The 18,369-nt window shown below is 49.3% G+C and overlaps 1 protein-coding gene across 1 annotated transcript in view; it reads left to right on the plus strand.

Moving 5' to 3' along the window:
- Positions 1–205: 205 nt before the first annotated feature.
- Positions 206–18,369, plus strand: part of LOC119975918 (glypican-1-like) — a 235,008-nt gene continuing 216,844 nt past the window's right edge. Inside the window, 1 exon segment of the mRNA XM_038815863.1 lies at positions 206–356. Within this exon segment, the coding sequence (XP_038671791.1) occupies positions 206–356 (151 nt within the window).

Genomic DNA, 18,369 nt, shown 5'->3' on the forward strand with positions numbered 1-18,369 from the left:
CGTTTTGGAGGATTCTCTTTCTCCTACAACGGGTTTTTGGAAAACTTTTGTTGGATTGGGGTTTTATTTTTGACCCTTGTGTGTCGATCGCAGCCTCCTGTGGAAACCTGCTGAATCCTTTAATCTGGTTTTTGGATTTTGTTTTGTCTCTCTCTCTCTCTCACACACACACATTTCTCGCTTTGTTGGCGTGGTCCCTGTGAAGATGATGTGGATTTCGCTCTCTCTGGCTGTTTTGGGACTGCTTTTCTCTCCCGTTCTAGGGGAACAGAGACCCAAGACCTGCATGGACATGAAGCACCTGTACAGCTCCAAGGGATTCCCAGTGACTGGGGTGCCTTCAGCCGAAATCTCTGGTAAGAGAGGGGATGGGGAAGGGGGGGATGGGAGGAAGGCTTCATCTGTTGTTGAGAGGAAGAATCTGGGATGGGGGGAATCACATTGAGATGGGGTATTGGCGAACAAGACTGTGTGTGTGTGTGTCCAGCCATGCACTGATGAGCTTGCACAGACCCTGTGTAAAGCATGGGCGATTTGAGGCTATGATCATTTGTTTAAACCCCCCCCCCCCCCCCCCCCATAATATTAAACATTCTGCAAGAAGGCGATGAGAAAGTTTCGTGCTCTGTGTATGTGTGTTGGACGAGGCAGTTCGAGTTAACAGCGGCTGAAATGGAAATAATGAGGATTGTTGCAGAGTCCCTGCAGCCTTGGGGTTCCTCTTTGTTGGGTTTTTTTCCCCCAGAGAGGGAAGAGAGAGAGGATCGAGTAAAAAACAGGCTCTATTCCACCCAGTGGTGGCAAAGGGGAGGGGAGAGAATGGGACAAGGATTTAGGGGGGAGCGATTTGAACACTTGGGGGGGGGGGGGGGGGGGGGGGAGGTTTTTTGTGTGTGAGGGATACCCAAACTGCAGTTTCCCCTAAATTCCTCTTTGATGTGCCAGGTCAAACAATGCCCTGTTTGAGCGGGAGGGAATTCCCTTGTCTTCAAGGGGAACCAGTGTGTGTGTGTGTGTCTGCCAGAGACGCTTTTGTTCATTTTGAAAATGCCATGCGTCTTTACTGGGGGGGGGGGGGGGGGGGGGGACTTTTTGAGCATCTTGAGTTCTGCCAGCTGAGAGTTGGCAGAGTGCTCACTCGGTGACTACCCCCCACCCCACTTCCCAATTTTTATTTTTTAAAGGGATGATTAAAGAAAGAAGGACGCCCCCCTCCAGCAGGAGCTGGTGGCTGGCGGGTGTTACAAGGTGATGCCAGTCTGTTGCCTGCTGTAGCTCGCTCAGCCCCTTCACTCACTCGAAGCAGTTTCTTCCAGTTTGGCTGTGCTCTTTGATGCAGTCATTACCCCCCTCCCCTCCCCTCCCCAAGCCCTAATGTAATCAGAGCTACAGTGCAAGGACAATAGCAATTACTGCAGAAAGGATGACTACCGTCTGCTTTGCCAAGACAATTCACTGGTGGAATAGTTAACTGGCCACTCACTGTCTTGTGATGCTGTGGGGAAGGGAGGGGGTCAGAGAAGATGCAAAGGGGAGTCCTTTTCACCCCGGGCTGATTGTTCATTTAGGGAGGAATTCTCGCTGCCACGGACATCTTGGGCAGGGATGGCAAAAACATGCTGCACGTTTTTGCTTTACTTTTATTCCTTTTGGTTAAATGAATTGAGGTTCAGATCTATTCTCTCTTTCCCCCCCACCCCACCTCTTCAAATGTATGTAGCATTTAATGTTTCTACTCAGTCCCCCTTCTTTGAGATTGGCACACCGATCCATACCTTGCTGGGGCACGGGTTCATTACATGCTACAGGGTATCTTTTCACCTTGCCGCTGAGGTCAGACACTGGGACAGGTTGTTCGACTACAGGGGCATCACCACAGCTCCTGAGGAGCGCCGGTGTAGCTGGATTACAGCAAACTGAACCCCCCCTCCCCCATCCTTCATGTAGGCACCATTCCTGTTAGTGCCCGACAGATCGGTGAGAGCTGCTGTTTAATGACGATTGGCAAAGATTTGTACCCAACAGCCAGTTCCAGAGTTCGATGCACAGGCACTCCTTATTTTGGTTGCAGACTTGCAGAACTGGTTGGAGCCACCGTCCCCTTTCTGGCTCCAAGAGCCATCAGTTATTTGAACATACCTACAAGGCAGTTGGCAGAAGTCTCTCTCATTCTCTGCCTCCCCAACACTCCCTCCCCCTCAACTCTCCCTCCCTCCCCCCCAATCCCTCCGTCCCCACCCTTTCCACCCTCCCCCACTCCTTCCTCCCCATCATCCACCCTATACTCCCTCCCTCTCATCCCAAGTCACTCCACTTCCCCACTTCCTCTCCTGTGCCCTGCCTCCTCTTTCCTTTTTCTCGCTCACTCTCTATGTGACTCACAGTCTCGTGTTTCATTCTGTTCATCATGTTCTCTGCCTCGCTAGCTCTCAATCTTAAACCCTGCGCCACACACCGTACCTCCTGCCACTCACCATACCTCTCTCCGTTCGCTGTACCCCACTCCGTCCACCATACCTGCCTCCACCATACCCACTCCTTCTGCCATACCCACCTCCCCAATCCATCATACCCGCTTCACCCACCATACCCCGTTCCATCCACCATACCCACTCCTTCCGCCATACCCGCCTAGCTCATCCTGCATGCCCCGCTCCGTCCGCCATGCCCTGCCCTGTCTGCCATGCCCCACTCCATCCACCATAGCCTGCTTCATCAGTCATACCCACTCCGTCCGCCATACCCACCTCCCCCATCTGCCATACCCTGCTCCGACCGCCATACCCCGCTCCGACCGCCATACCCCGCTCCGACCGCCATACCCCGCACCGACCGCCATACCCCGCACCGACCGCCATACCCCGCTCCGACCGCCATACCCCGCTCCGACCGCCATACCCCGCTCCGACCGCCATACCCCGCACCGACCGCCATGCCCCGCACCGACCGCCATGCCCCGCACCGACCGCCATGCCCCGCTCCGACCGCCATGCCCCGCTCCGACCGCCATGCCCCGCTCCGACCGTCCTGCCCCGCTCCGACCGCCATGCCCCGCTCCGACCGCCATGCCCCGCACCGACCGCCATGCCCCGCTCCGACCGCCATGCCCCGCTCCGACCGCCATGCCCCGCTCCGACCGTCCTGCCCCGCTCCGACCGCCATGCCCCGCTCCGACCGCCATGCCCCGCTCCGACCGCCATGCCCCGCTCCGTCCTCCATGCCCATCTCCGTCCGCCGCGCCCCGTTCCATCCACCATGCCAGCTCAGTCAGCCATACCACACTCCCCCATCCGCCATAACCCGCTCTGTCCGCAATAACCCTCACCATTCGCCATGCCGTCTGCATCCGCCACACCCTCTCCGCCCGTCATGCCCACTCCGCCCTCTCTGTCTGCCATGCCCTCTCTGTCCGCCACACCACTTCCGTCTGCCACACCCACTCCGTCCACCATACCTGCCTCCCCCATCTGCCATGCCTGCTCCGTCCACCATCTGTCGCCCCCATCCACTCGTCCACTCTATCCGCTGGCCTCCCTTCCCCAATCACTGTCCAACCAACGGGGACCTCCTCTCCAATCCCACAGGGCCCCGCCCCCACCAGGCGAGCCCCCCCCCCCTCCCGCTTCCTCATACGACGTGACCATGTGACCATCTCCTCCTCCATCCGACGGGGCTCCCCCGGCCGATGGGGCCTCCCTCCATTATCCGCTGAGGGGATGACTTGACATCTGTCAATGACTTGGGTGAGGGAAGTGATTGCACTGTTGCCAAGTTTGCAGATGACACAAAATAGGTGGGAAGTCAAGTCGGATGACTGGGATATAGACAGGTTAGGTTAGTGGGCAAAAAACTTGACAGATGGAATATAATGCAGAAAAATGTGAAGCTATACACTTTGGTAGGAAGAATAAAGGAGCTGAATATTATTTAAATGGATAAAGACTGCAGAAAACTGCCGTACAGAGGGATTTGGGGTCCTCGTGCATAAATCACAAAAAACTAGCATTGCAAATTCCGCAGGTAAAAGGGAAGCAAAATGGAATGTTGACCTTTATTTCAAAGGGAATGGAGTATAAAAATAGGGAAGACCTGCTAAAAGTGTACAAAGCACTAGCTCGACCATACCTGGAATATTGTGAACAGTTTTGGTCCCCTTAACTATGGAAAGATTTACTGGCATTGCAGGCAGACCAGAGAAGGTCGATCCCAGGTGTGGAGGCATTTTATGAGGAGAGGTCGAGTAGGTTGGGCCTGTACTCACTGGGGTTTAGAAAAATAAGAGGTAACCATTTTGAGACATACAGGATTCTCAGGGGGCTTGACAGGATAGATGTTCAGAGGATGTTTCCCCTTCATCTGACAGAGCCCCCCCCCTCCCGAATCCATCGGCCTCCTCCCCCTTTCGATGGGGCACCCGCCTCCCCCATCCGACGGGGCGCCCACCCCCCATCCGATGCGGCGTGCCCTGCCCATCTGACGGGGCGCCCCCTCTCCCATCCGACAGGGCGCCCCCTCCCCCATCCGACGGGCGCCCCCTCCCCCACCTGACGGGGCGCCCCTCCCCCATCCGACGGCCCCCTCTCAGAGGAGAATCTCAGAGTAAGGGGTCGCCCATTTGAGGCGGAATGTCTTCTCTCAGAGGGTAATTAATCTGTGGAATTCTTTACCGCAGAGCTGTAGAAGTTGGGTCGTTAAGTATGCTCAAGGCTGTGCTAGTCAGGTTTTTAATCGGTAAAGGAATCCAGCGTTATGGGGATAAATCGGGAAAGTGGAGTTGAGGATTATATCATATCAGCCATGATTTCATCGTTTGGTGGAGCGGACCCTATGGGCTAGATGGCCTGCTTCAGCTCCTATGTCTAATGGATTTATGTTGGTTCATAGTGGCAAATGATAATCTCCCATGCTCAGCACTTACTATGGCAAAGGTGCTATATAAATGTAAGTGGTTGTATCTGCAGAAATCACTTTGGTGAAATCTGGGGGAGTGGCGTTTGTGATTGGTTCTGTATTCTCATTGCCACCAGTTAGCATTCCTGTGAGCTTCATTATCTAGGTGTGAAAGCCCCCACCCTAAGTGCCCACCTACTCGACTGCCCGATCTGCCTCCATTCACCTGTCCTGTTTTTCCCCCTCTGTTTGGTCTCCCCACACACACACACACACACACACACACACACACAAAACCACCTTCCTCTACCCTGTCTCAACCCATTGCTCCTAGCTTCACCTGTCCTGTTTCCATGCTGGGTCACGTGAGTGTGGAGCGGCACTACCTGAGTAGGTAGAGGGATTGTGCTGCAGGGCATGTGTTGTGAGGGTGGAGGGAGGGAGGGGGGGGGGGGGGGAGGGGGGGAAGAGAAAGGAATTGTATAGCTGGGAAGTTGGGGTCTGCAAGTTTGTGTTGACCGTATTTGCTGAAATGGAAGTGAGATGTGGAGATCTTGTTCTGAATGGTCAGGGCGATTGTTGTGTGAAATGTTCACGGTTTGTTTTCCTGAACAGTGGGATCGAAATTCTGGATAGTGTCCTGCCTCTCATGGGTTGTATCTAGCGAGAGAAGGTAGTTCTTTTTCAGATATGTTAATCGTCATTTTAAGGTTGTTGTCAAATTAGGTGAGGGAGGCATATTACATGCCCCACCTGATTGGTGGCAGGTGATCGGTATCTTAAAGGGCATGGTCTGACTCTAACATTGATCCAGTTATAAACCTCTGACCTTGAGAATCTTCAATCTGTCAGAAGTGTGGCCAATAGGGCTATTAATGGTTTCTGAGCGGTGGCACGGTGGCGCAGTGGTTAGCACTGCTGCATCACTGCACCGAGGAGCCAGGTTCGATCGCGGCCCTGGGTCACTGTCCATGTGGAGTTTGAACATTCTCCCCCTCTGCATGGGTCTCGCCCCCACAACCCAAAAAGATGTGCAGGGTAGGTGGATTGGCCATGCTGAATTGCCCCTTAATTGGGAAAAAATAATTGGGTACTCTTAAATTTATTAAGAAAACATTAATGGCTTCTGGGTGAACAACCACCATACTGGCTGAAGGATCTCAGCTGGGGCTACAGTGATCTGACCGGGTTAATGATTGGGGAGTCACACCGCTCCTGGGCTACAAGATTTCCTGCTCCTGATCGGCCCTCCTGGATCAGGGTGGATGTCACTCCTCCTCTACCCCGCACATAGCATAGCCTTCTCGTCAGTGGCCAGAACCTCCGAATACATTAGCATCTTCAGGAGGGGGAAACATTTAAAACAAGGGACAGTGACATATGGACTTCTAGACAAAGAAAGATTAAGGTCTGCCTGGTTTGCCCCCTCGTAGTTCTGCGATACAATGCATATGGCGCTGTTGATTAATCACAGTGATCAATCTTTAAAGTTTAGCCTACAACAGACCCAGACAGTAGGCGAGGAAACCGCAGCAATGGAAACATTTGAAACCATGGGTCCAAAGTTAGCCTTCCTCCCAGTTCCTTCCCACCGGCCCACACACCACATGCCATTTCTGAAATTACTCATACATTGTATCGCAAAATGCTATTTTTTTTTGTTTGACTTGCATTCGTAACAATTGCAGCTTGTGTTTATAAAAAAAATGTTTATACTCTGGTGACAGTACTGGGAATATTAAGCGTGTTGTTAGCAATAAACTATAGGAAAAGTCTCACATCCGTTAATTTATTTCACTGCTGTGGAGCGCACTTCTGTTGTGATGCTCTTAATTCAACACCTCAAATTGCTCCCATCACCAGTGAGAAAATTGCCTTGCTCAAATCCTGGAGATAAGACTATGATGATTGATTCCTATTCTGGCACTCAGACACAGAACAGAGGGGAGTTTTCAAAGCCCCCGATTCCTACCTTCCACAGACATGGAGGTGGGGAGTGGAGGGGGTGGTTGTTGGCAGAGGGGTGGATTTTCATCTTCATTTCCAGGGTGGTGGTGTGGCGGAGTGAGTTGCACATCATTTATCGACTGCTGGAGTTTTGAGTTCATGATATGAATTGGGCCCACAATGGGCAAGACTACATTTGCAGACTGAAGTGTGCATTTAGGCACAATTAAATATGCCTCCGCCAGAGCTAACCAGCAACCGGGATCTAACGGTCTTGCCGAAGAGACCCCAGCCAGGTGCTGTTTACACTGGTCCCCATTTGCCTTAAGGGCACTTGGCGGGTGGGGGTGATCGGAGGACCCTGGATGATCGGCCTCTGGGGAGGGTGAGCACCCTGACACTGCTGATGCCACCTGGGCACCCTGGCATTGCCAGCCCGGTGGCACTGCCCCCTGCCCAGGCGGCAATGCCAGGGGTGGTGGTCCCGAGGTAGCATTTTCCTCGGGTCTCCGGGGGGGAGGGGGGGGGGGGGGTGCCCTAATGATGTGCTGGAGGACCCCCTCCCCCCAAACAGGTAAGTTGGGGCATTGGGGAGGGGGGGTCCGGGGATTGCATTGGGGGATCAAGAGATCAGGGCACCATTTTTAAAAAGCAGCCTTGAGTGCTGCCTTCCCCGTCGAGGCCCCAAAAAATAACAGGGGCCCATTTGATAGAGGGCTCGTTCTTGGCACTACAAGCCCTATATAAATGCAAATTCTTCCTGCCCACCTCAAATTTGCATTATTCCGTCAACCAATTTGGACCACGGCTTTTGTGGCTTCCCCCGCAACCACTTGCATAATTTAAGCAAAGAATTACACGAGAGATTCAGTCAACCAACCGGGGGGGGGGAAGGAAAAGAACAGTCTTGAGTTTTAGTTCAGCAAAGACAACGCTGCTTGCCTCTGCCCACTTCTTGTTTACCTTTTTAAAGCCAAAAGAACTTGCAATTATATAGCACCATTTCTGACCTCAGGACTTTGGGAAGTGCTTTACCGCTAATGAATCATGTTGGCAATCATTGCTGTACTGTGATGAAACACATTAACCAGTTTGCACGGCCAGTTCCGACAAACAGATATATGGCCAGATAATCTGTTCTGGGAGATGTTGCGCGAGAGATAAACATTGGCTGGGACACCAGCGAATTGTCCAGCCCGCACAACGAGGATCTTTGAATTTGCCATTAAACAGACCCTTTTTCAGTTTTATGTTTGCTAATTCGATAATTCTCTATGGTGAATGATAAATGGCATTGCACAGGAAGCACTCCGCCTGTGGTTGGGAGCCAGGCAGTAAATGCGACCCTACCTCAGTTCAGCCCTTAGAACCTATGCCACCACTGATAAAAACAAGTGTCATATATGCCCTCTCAACTCCTATTCACCTGTCCTGGAACCTTCCGGGATCTGAGGACATGCACCCCGAGATTCGCTATTCCTTTGAGCTTCCTAGTGTCCAGCCATTCATAAGGTACTCATTTGTTGTGAGTTATAACCCCCATGAGGACCACAGGGAAACCATCATTGATCTCCCTGTCGGATACGTGAAGTACGAGCTTCGCTGGTAGGGGGTGAAGGCCAGCCACCCAGGGCTCGTTATGAGCTAACATAAAAGCAGGCCCCAAAACAGGGCCTGGTGTGGTTAGTCCTCTCAGCTAGGATTGTACTGGGAGCGATACGGATACACTGTGTGATGCAGACCTTTGTAAATAGTGTAAATAAATCTATCCGCCAGCCTCCTCTGAGTCATTAAATTGTGTTCCTCCTTCCAAAGAGCACCACCTCACGCTTTCCAGGGTTCAATTCCATCTGCCACTGATATGCTCATCTGGCCAACCCTCGCAGGTCTTGTATGCAGGAACTGAAGAAGTTCATTAAGATATAGGAGCAGAATTAGACCATTTTGCCCATCAAGTCTGCTCTGCCATTCTATCATGGCTGATATGTTCCTCATCTGCTACATTCAATGTTAAAGCAGGCGTTTTCCTCACGCATGCTTTTCATTCTGCAATGTAGATTCTATGATTATCTCCAAGCTGGACGATTCTAATGTTCTGGCTGGCTTTCCATTTTTCATCCTCCATATCTTAAAAGTGCATAAAATCCCGAGCACTCATTTCGGGAGACGCTGGCGAAGTGGGAATGTCACTAATTAATAATCCGGAGGCGCAGGCAGATGGTCTGGGGACACAGGTTAAAATCCCATGGCAGCTGGTGGAATTTAAACTCCATAAATCTGGAATTCTAAATCTCGTTTCAGTAATGGTGTCCTTGACAACTATCATCGAATGTCGTAAAAACCCACCTGATTCATCAGTGTCCTATACCTGGTCTGGCCTACATGTGACTCCTGACCCACAGCAATGTGGTTGACTCTTAGTTGCCCTCTGAAATAGCTTAGCAAGCCACTCAGTTCAAGGGCAATTAGGGATGGGCAACAAACGCCAGCCCAACCAGTGACGCCCACAAAAGAATTGAAAAAAACATCCCCAAGCCTGCTGACCTGCATAAGCTCCTCGTATGGCAATACCTTAAATTTAAAATCTCATCCTAGTTTTCCGATCCCTCCATGGTCTCGCTGTTTGGATCTCTGAAGCCTCCTCTTGCTCTACAACCCCCCCCCCCCCCCCCCCACGGGAACTCTGCGTTCCTACAACTCTGGCCGATTGAACTTTCTGTTCCCTGCCAATGGAGGTTCTGCATCAACTGCCTACACCCTCAAGTTCTAGAATTCGCTCCCCAAAATCTCCCCTCTTTAAAGACGCTCCTAAAATCCAACCTCTTTGACGAATATTTTTGTCTCTTGTTCTAACGTCATCTCCTTTGGTTCGACGTTAGCTTGTGTCTGACTGCCTTTCGGAGAAGCCCCATCCACCCGGCTCGCAACGCCTTGCGAGATCCAATGTGATCTCTTGAGACGGTACGATGTAATATAAATCCTGCCCATTCTGGGTGGGATCACATTTTGGCAAATCTGCACAGCTAGTCTCACTGTAATATGCAGTTTCCTGCGGCTCCTGTGGCGTTGGAATCTATTCCCATCGCCTTGGAGACCTCAGATGGGTGCCACCCAGTACTGGTCTCCACAGAAGGGCACCAAATGAAACGACACCTTGGGGGGGGGGGGGGGGGGGGGGGCGCTTCCAGGGGATCGGAGACCTCCAGGTACATGCCCTTTGTGGTTATGTGTGACCCCCCCCTTGCCGGAATATGCAGGTGTGTGGATGTTGGATGAGGATAAAATGGAGTTCAGTCACAAAACTCCATCTCTCGATGAGAGAGGAGATGACTGCCTACTAACCAGGTTTGAACACTAATGTAATGTAATGCCTGAACATTAGGACCTCAGCATCCTCCAATCCCTTGGGGGTGGGATGAATACAATAGAACATAGAACTGTACAGCACAGTACAGGCCCTTCGGCCGATGGTGTTGTGCCGAACTGGTCTGAAACTAAGATCAAATCAACCTACTCCCAATCATTCTAATACACTCCATATGTCTATCCAATAACCGCTTGAAAGTTCGTGAAGTGTCCGACTCCACTACCATAGCTGGGAGTGCGTTCCGCACCCCAACCACTCTGAGTAAAGAACCTACCTCTGACATCCCTCCTATATCTTCCACCATGAACCTTATAGTTATGCCCCCTTGTAACATCTACATCTACCCGAGGAAAAAGTCGCTGCAATGGGGGAAAACATAACATTGAATGGTGGGGTTTACAACAAGTGAGGGGAAAGCCCCAATGCGATGTAGGAAAATCAGTTGCCAGTGTCCTCACAGCAAGGTCCCACAATCAGCAATGTGATGAACAGTTGGGAGTATGTTTTTGTGATGCCAATTGAGAGAATTGGGCAGGAGCACTGGGGATAAACATCGGGCGGGAGCAGACTGGTTTAGCAACTCATCCAAAAGGCGGCATCTCCGGCAGTGGAGCACTCCCTCAGTACTGCATTGGAATTCCAGCTGAGGTTATGTGCTCAAATCTTCTGAAACCATGACCTAACTGAGGGGGTTGGTTATAAGAGGCGAGGGGAAACCCTGATCCAATTGCCTGCCGTGCGATTGCTTGTAGGCAAACCATTTGTGTGGAGGTATCTTCCTTTATCCACAGTGGAGCTATCAAAGGTTCACCTCCCACCCCTCCCTGCATTGCCAAAGAAAATGTGTTTTTGAATTGAACTCATCAAATGTTTGGCTCGCACATTAAAGGTTCCTCCTCACAAAGGCTGACAGGCTTGGCCCCTGTTCAACCTGGCGGTCGGTGCATAGGCTGCCGCACGTTTCATATTAAAGTTATGCTTTGATTTCAAACAATAAATATATTCAGCAATTTTCTTTATTGCTAAACTTCAATGGCTCTTTGCTTGCGTGATGTACTGTTTGCTGTACAGCAGTAAATTATTGGGCAGATATTGATGGGTCCCCTGTAAGGCAGGCAAAGGGGTTGTGTTTTGATCATTCCCCTATGGCTACCCTTCCCAGGATGGCTGTTGATGATATTGGTCCCAGTCTTCTTTGGCTGGCTCTCCTTATTGTTTGTGGTTGCTGGGTCAAAAAATACAGAACCCTTCCACTTCAAAGCACCTTAACGACATGGGCTGCAGAGTCTCAGAAAGAAGGCCCGCCTCTACCTCCCCAACACATTCGACACTCAGCATAGGCACTACCCTCAGAATGGATATAAACCCCCCCAAAAAAGGAAGGGCAGCTGGTAGCATGCCCATGGCTCCTGCATGTGTCAAGCATGTTCAGCCATACTGGGGCTGCCCAAAATGGGGACTTTCTCATTTCCGCTTGTCAGTTGGATCATATAGCTCTTGGTCTCCACCCAGCGTCCTCCTCCCCATCGCAGTACAAAAGAGCTTTGGAATTTGCTCGAGAGGTCATGGGATAGTGTTCGAGGTCAGCTGTGGTTTTCAGTCCAACACTCGCTAATTTGCCCTGGCAATTGGAAAGGTTAGTTAATACCACACCGCCATGTTACTTTTCACTTCATTATGTCTATATTTTGTGTTTAAAATAAGGCTTTATTTTTGTAACCCACAGTCTTGCCGTCTTTTGACTTTTTCATTGGCTTCACCCAGGAGAGAACATGGCTGCTGGGATGAGGTTAAGAAGTGTTTAATCCAGTCATCTCCTTGCTGGAGGTCCACGGGTCAGGAGGAATCAGTGAAACATAGGAACAGGAGTCGGCATTCAACCAGTTAAGCCTGTCCTGCCATACAATTAAATCATTGCTGATTGGTGCATTTTCTCCAGCTCCCTGAAATAGTTCCGTATCCAGTAATACCCTTTGAGGTAGTGCATTCCAGATCCTTTATCGCTAGTTACTGACCTCCCTGTCCAAGGAAAAGGTTTCTCCCTGTCCATTCTATCAAAACCCCTAATGATTTTCAATATCTCTTAAATCACCCTGTAACCTTCTCTTCTTTAAGCGGAATAATCTCCGCTTCTTCAGGCTCTCCAATAACTGAAGTCTCTCATTCCTGCTACCACTCTTTTAAACCACCTCTGCACTTGCTCCAAGACCTCAGCATCCATAGAACCATTGAACCCCTACAGTGCAGAAAGAGGCCATTCAGCCCATTGAGTCTGCATCGACCCTCTGAAAGAGCATCTTACCTAGGCCCACTCCCCTGCCTGTTCACTCAAACCCACCTAAACCGCACATACCTGGACACTGTGGAGATAATTGTCATGGCCAGTCCACCTAACCTGCACATCCTTGGACTGTGGGAGGAAACCGGAGCACCCAGAGGAAACGTACGCAGAGACACGGGGAGAACGTGCAACCTCCAAACAGACAGTCACCCAAGGCCGGAATTAAACTTGCTCCCTGTTGCTGGGAGGCAGCAGTACGAACCACTGTGCCACCATACATCTTCCAGAAAGAGAGGTGTCCAGAATTGAAAGCAATACTCCAGCCAGTGGGATTTTCTTTTCCAGCATGTGCCTGGCAGCTTTTTTGGGGTGGGCTGACTTTACCTCCGAACATATTGTGTGTACGTGCGTGCAGAAAATTGCCAGCAGGAAAAGATCAACCGGCTCATCAAGCACGGCCCACACAATGAAAGCTGGAGAATTTTGACATTGTGACACTTTTTAGTGAGTGATCAAACAATATAATCATGAGAAAGAGCCAAGAAAAGTGGGGCGGGGGGGGGAGCGATGCGATGCGGTTACAGTGACATGTTCTGATATCCAACCCTTTTCGTATCAGGACAAGGCAGGGAGATATAAACCCTGGGGACTGTGCAGTGCTTCATTGGCCATGAAGTGGGGCTGTTGGAGCTGGGAGATGGTTAACTCGCCCAGCAAGGGGAAAGAGGTTAATAGCATTGCCCTAACGACAGAAAAACGCCAGCACTAAAATTACTTAGCAGGACAGCATGATATGAAAGCTTGACATGTTCATTGTGAGAATCACATCTTTTCTATTTTAGTGGAAATATTAACACATTTATTTTAAATGGCCTTTGAGGGTTGGGATGGAATAGTTTCACGTGAGTGTATGTTCCGAAGCCAGGTCCAGGTTTGGAACATTGGCACAAGAGTCAGCCATTCAGCCCCTTGATCCTGTCTCATTACTGTGTCAGGTCATGGCTGATCTGTACCTTGGTTCCTTTTGCCACATTATCACAGAATATTGAACAACAATCTTATCAGTCTCAATCTTCAGTTAACCCAGCATCGACAGCCTTTGGATGGGTGCCAGATTTCCATGATTATCAGTGAAAACCTGCTTCCTGACTTTGCTCTTGAATGGCCCAGCTGTGGTATTAAGATTATGCATGATTGGGGCAGCACGGTGGCACAGTGGTTAGCATTGCTGCCTACGGCGCTGAGGACCTGGGTTTGAATGCTGGCTCTGGGTCACTGTCCGTGTGGAGTTTGCATGTTCTCCCGTATCTGCTTGGGTTTCACCCCCACAACCCAAAGATGTGCAGGTTAGGTGGATTGGCCACACTAAATTGCCCCTTAATTAGAAAAAAATAATTGGGTACTCTAAGCCCAATTGCCCTTGATTCACCCTCCTTCAGGTAACAGACCCTAAGAGGGAATTGGTGACGATAGGCTTCCATTGAATTGGTCCAAGATTGTTCTTTCTGCAGTCTGGCTGACCAGGAAACAGTCCCATTTTTGTTCTGGTGTATTGGAAGGACTCCCAGGCTGATAACCAAGCTGTATGGCCACATTACGAACACACTTTCTGTAGCCATTTAGTTCTGGTGGAACTCGAACCCGGAGCTCCTGACCCAGAGTTAGGGATGATACCCTCTGTGCTAGAAGACTTCTCCTCTCTCTGTCTGCCCCTTTGAATTATTTTCTCTTTTTTTCCCTCATAGATTTAGAGTACCCAATTCTTTTTTTTCCAATTAAGGAGCAATTTAGCGTGGTCAATCCACCTAGCCTGCACATCTTTGGGTTGTGGGAGCGAAACCCATGCAAACACGGGGAGAATTTGCAAACTCCACACAGACAGTGACCCAGAGCTGAGGTCGAACAAATGGTTTTCTCTTTTTAAATATAGTTTTTATACGGTGTTTCTCCCATTTTTCTAACAATAAACGCACAAATAACAGAAGAAATGGTGCAAAACGGGCACAGACAGAATAAGAGTTGTTGCCGGCATATGCACAAGTAAATCAGAATAGATTCGGAACAGGTCAGTTGAGCAACCAGAGCCCTTGGCTTAAATGCCGGATCAATCCAGTAATGAGATACCACAGCCAGTGGGGGAAACAGAGGGCAAAACATATGAATACAGAAGGATAACAATACATTTCGCACACCCCAAAGTATTGTGATTCAGACTCACAACATGAAATGGATAAAATTGTGTTCAACTGAAATAAATTTGCTCACAGAAAGCAAGTCAGCCAAGGTGGAGCTGATGAATTTAAGATGGGGGTTCCACACTTTGCGAAATGCATCAGACTTAGAGAGGAGAACAGATGTCAAAGATTCCATAATCAGCCCATGCCACTTTTGGATAGAGGGATACATGCCACTAATCCAAGAGCAGAGGATATTCTTACAATCAGCAACGGTCAGAATGTTATGATGGTTTTCTTTTCATTAGAATCTGTGATTCTCCCGTCCGGGTGACCCAGAATCCGAAATACATGGTTAGACTCTTCAGGCTCTCTCCTCTCCCTGACCACGATTGACCAGTAGGATTGACTCTTGACAAAGGCCCATAAACAGTGAATATAATCACCCTCAACTACCTGGCACTTGAGGCACATTGAGGATAAGGCAGGACCAGCCCTGTGTTTAAGATTAGGCGTTATATGAGGATGTTGGAGTATATTGAACTGGGCCTCCTTTGTCTTATTGCAAACTGAAATTTCACCTGCGTAGTCCCATATGTTACCTCATGCTTCCTCATCAGTCTTGATAGCCAAGTCCCTTTCCCATGCCTGCAGGGCACCCCGCATGGTGATTCAGGCCCTGGGGTTGAAAACATCATAGAACCTACTGGGCAATTGTTTGGGCTCCACAGAATCCAGGATTCTTTCCACCGGGGAAATTGAGGAATCATGATGCAGGGAAGTCTTACTCAGGATAAAGTCTCTGAGCTGTAAATACTGAATAAAGGATCCTATTGAGATGCCATCTTGCTGGTATAGCTGCTCAATGGATGACAAGGAGGCATCTCTGAATATCCCAGTTGACAAATGCCTCTATGTCTCCAGGTATCGATTGAATCCATGGTCAATTAGACTGGGTGGGAAGTCTGGGCTGCCCTGGGAGAGAGCGGAATCCGGTTTAGATTTCCCTTTAAGATGACAAACCAACCTCCATGATCTAAGAGTATTAATCATAATAGAATTATCACACTTAGCAGAGCTCGCCTTAATGTCACCGTAAAGTAACAAGACCTGTAGAGGAAAAATTGAATGTTTTTCTCGTTCTGCTGCATTAATAAGGAGTCCAGAGCCACACTTGCCGCACCAAGCTCCTTCAATAATGGACTTTTGGGAGCCTTCTTTTAACTCTTTTCCACCTTCCAACCTTCCAGCTGCAGCTGGTTCTCCAGCATCTTGCTCCATTTATTGGCTCCATAAGAAATAATCAGCCCCCGAGCGTAAGTCTTGCACCTCTCTCACTAAATGGAGGGGGGGGGATACCTGGAGCAAGTTAACTGAGACAAAATACTCAAACGCCTTTCGAAAGTGTGTAGTAAATGATGTGTCTCTAATCAGGGAGGCATCAAACCTTCACGTTCTCGATTGGCGAGACAGCCATCAAGCATAACGTCCAAGAAAACGGGGGGGGGGGGGGGGCATGGTCTGAGCTTAAAATACTGTTTATGGAGTATGAGGATACCAGATACAAGATGGTCCTTGGCACAAATGTAGTCAATTCTAATATGACTTTAATGTGGGGCTTAAAAAAAGTGTAGTCCGTACCCTTAAGTTGTAAAGTCATCCAAACATCCACATAACCCACGTCCTCACAGGCCGAGGCCAAAGCTCTAGCCTGCAGCAACATAGGAGGGTGGGGGGTTCTTGGTAATTGGGAGCTTATCTACCATGGGGTTCAGTTGGCAATTGAAATCGGCAGCCACAATTGAGTTAACTGAGGCCAACTCGGCAAAATCTAAAAAAGCCTTGGTAATGAATCTGGGGAATAATTTGGGGGTGTGTAAACATTCATCATGCACCGTACCTTTAAACATTACATATCTACTGCCCTTGTCTTTAATGCAAATTTCAGCTCTAAACCGAACATTCTTATTAATAGGTATTGTCACTCCCCTGCTGCTCAACGAAAAGCATGTGAAGAAAACCTGCCCCACCCACAATCACTTCAGTTTGAACTGCTCCTTATCATTCCATTTTTTGCGGATAAAGTCTGCAATAATAATAATCATAATAATCTTTATTGTCGCAAGTAGGTTTACATTAACACTGCAATGAAGTTACTGTGAAAATCCTCTAGTCGCCACACTCCGGCGCCTGTTCGGGTACACGGAGAGAGAATTCAGAATGTCCAATTCACCTAACAGCGCATCTTTCGGGACTTGTGGGAGGAAACCGGAGCACCCGGAGTAAACCCACACAGACACAGGAAGAACGTGCAGACTCCGCACAGACAGTGACCTAAGCGGGAATCGAACCCGGTTCCCTGGCAGTGTGCAGCAACAGTGCTAAGCACTGTGCTACCATAGGAACCATCCTATAATGACCAAAAATAAACAAAAAAACTCAAGATCACAATAGGACGTTCCTCATTAAGACTGATGGCCCATAGGATTAACCCCACGGCCATGCTGTCATGACCACTGGGATATCTTCTCTAGAACAAGCAGAAGCAAAGAAAGGACAAAAAAGGAATGAGAATCGAATGCCCCTCCTGCATTTTACACTCACCCACAGAGATCTGTGTCCACCACTACCCACCCTTCAGCAATGGCGCCACTTGGTTCTGCCGATAAACCATCGGGTAATAGACTAAAAATAATGCATAATGAGCACACTGCATATCTATCATGATTGAGATGAGATAATACGATAATACAATCGTAATAATACTAACAAAATGATCTGAAACATTCCAGCAGAAGCAGAAGTCATCAATCAGTGCACATATAACATCAACTCCCTTTAACAAGATTCAAGATAATAAAATCAGACAAAAAAACCATGATAGGGAAAGAGTCCAGATTAGGGTTTGAGTTAGTCTGAGCCGCAAACCATCAACCTGTTTCCTTTGCCCCTCATGGGTTGAATGAAGGACAAAGCAATAGTTGGATTATCTTGACGGAATGTCAGGTACAATTTTCAGGGTCGCAGGATAAAACATAGCATAATTCGGTCCAACCGCCTTGTCTTGCCTTCTAACTTCATCGAAAGCCCGACGCGTGGCCTGTATCACCGCCGAGATGTCCTGGAAGAAAGAAATCCTCATCCCCTCATGGAGGCAGGTCCCAGCTCGCCATGCCGTCCCCAGAACGTTCTGGCGGTCTTTCCGGTTGTGTAAGTGAATGAGTAGGATCCTGGGATGAAAACCATCCCTTGCCCTCAAAGATAGAATACTATGCGCCCTTTCTAATTTGAAACACCCAGCCTTCAAATCCAGCTTGTGAAAACGTGGCAGATAATCAGTTAAGAACTTAACGATGTTCTTGCCCTCCACGCATTCCTGCAGACTAATGATTCGGCTATTATTTCCCAAGTCCTCCGCCGTGCCACTCAACTGGTTTTCCATGGTTTGAATGCTTGCCTCTGCAGAGAAAGCATCACGTTCCACATGGAGGATTCTCTCCTCCGAATCATCAAACCTCTTAATGGTGCTTTGCAACTCGGCCTCATGAGTACGGAGAATTTGGGTCCACACACTCAGCCACAAGCACTCAGATAATGCCGGCAGTCATAATTTTCACCACTTCCGAGAGAACCCTGGAGAGAGAGACGTCGCAATGATCAGGCCGCCATATTGAAAGGGTGGCTCCACCCCTGCTGAATCTGGCTGCCCC

This window comes from Scyliorhinus canicula, chromosome 13 (genome assembly GCF_902713615.1).
Source record: "Scyliorhinus canicula chromosome 13, sScyCan1.1, whole genome shotgun sequence".
In the NCBI taxonomy this organism is placed as follows: domain Eukaryota; kingdom Metazoa; phylum Chordata; class Chondrichthyes; order Carcharhiniformes; family Scyliorhinidae; genus Scyliorhinus; species Scyliorhinus canicula.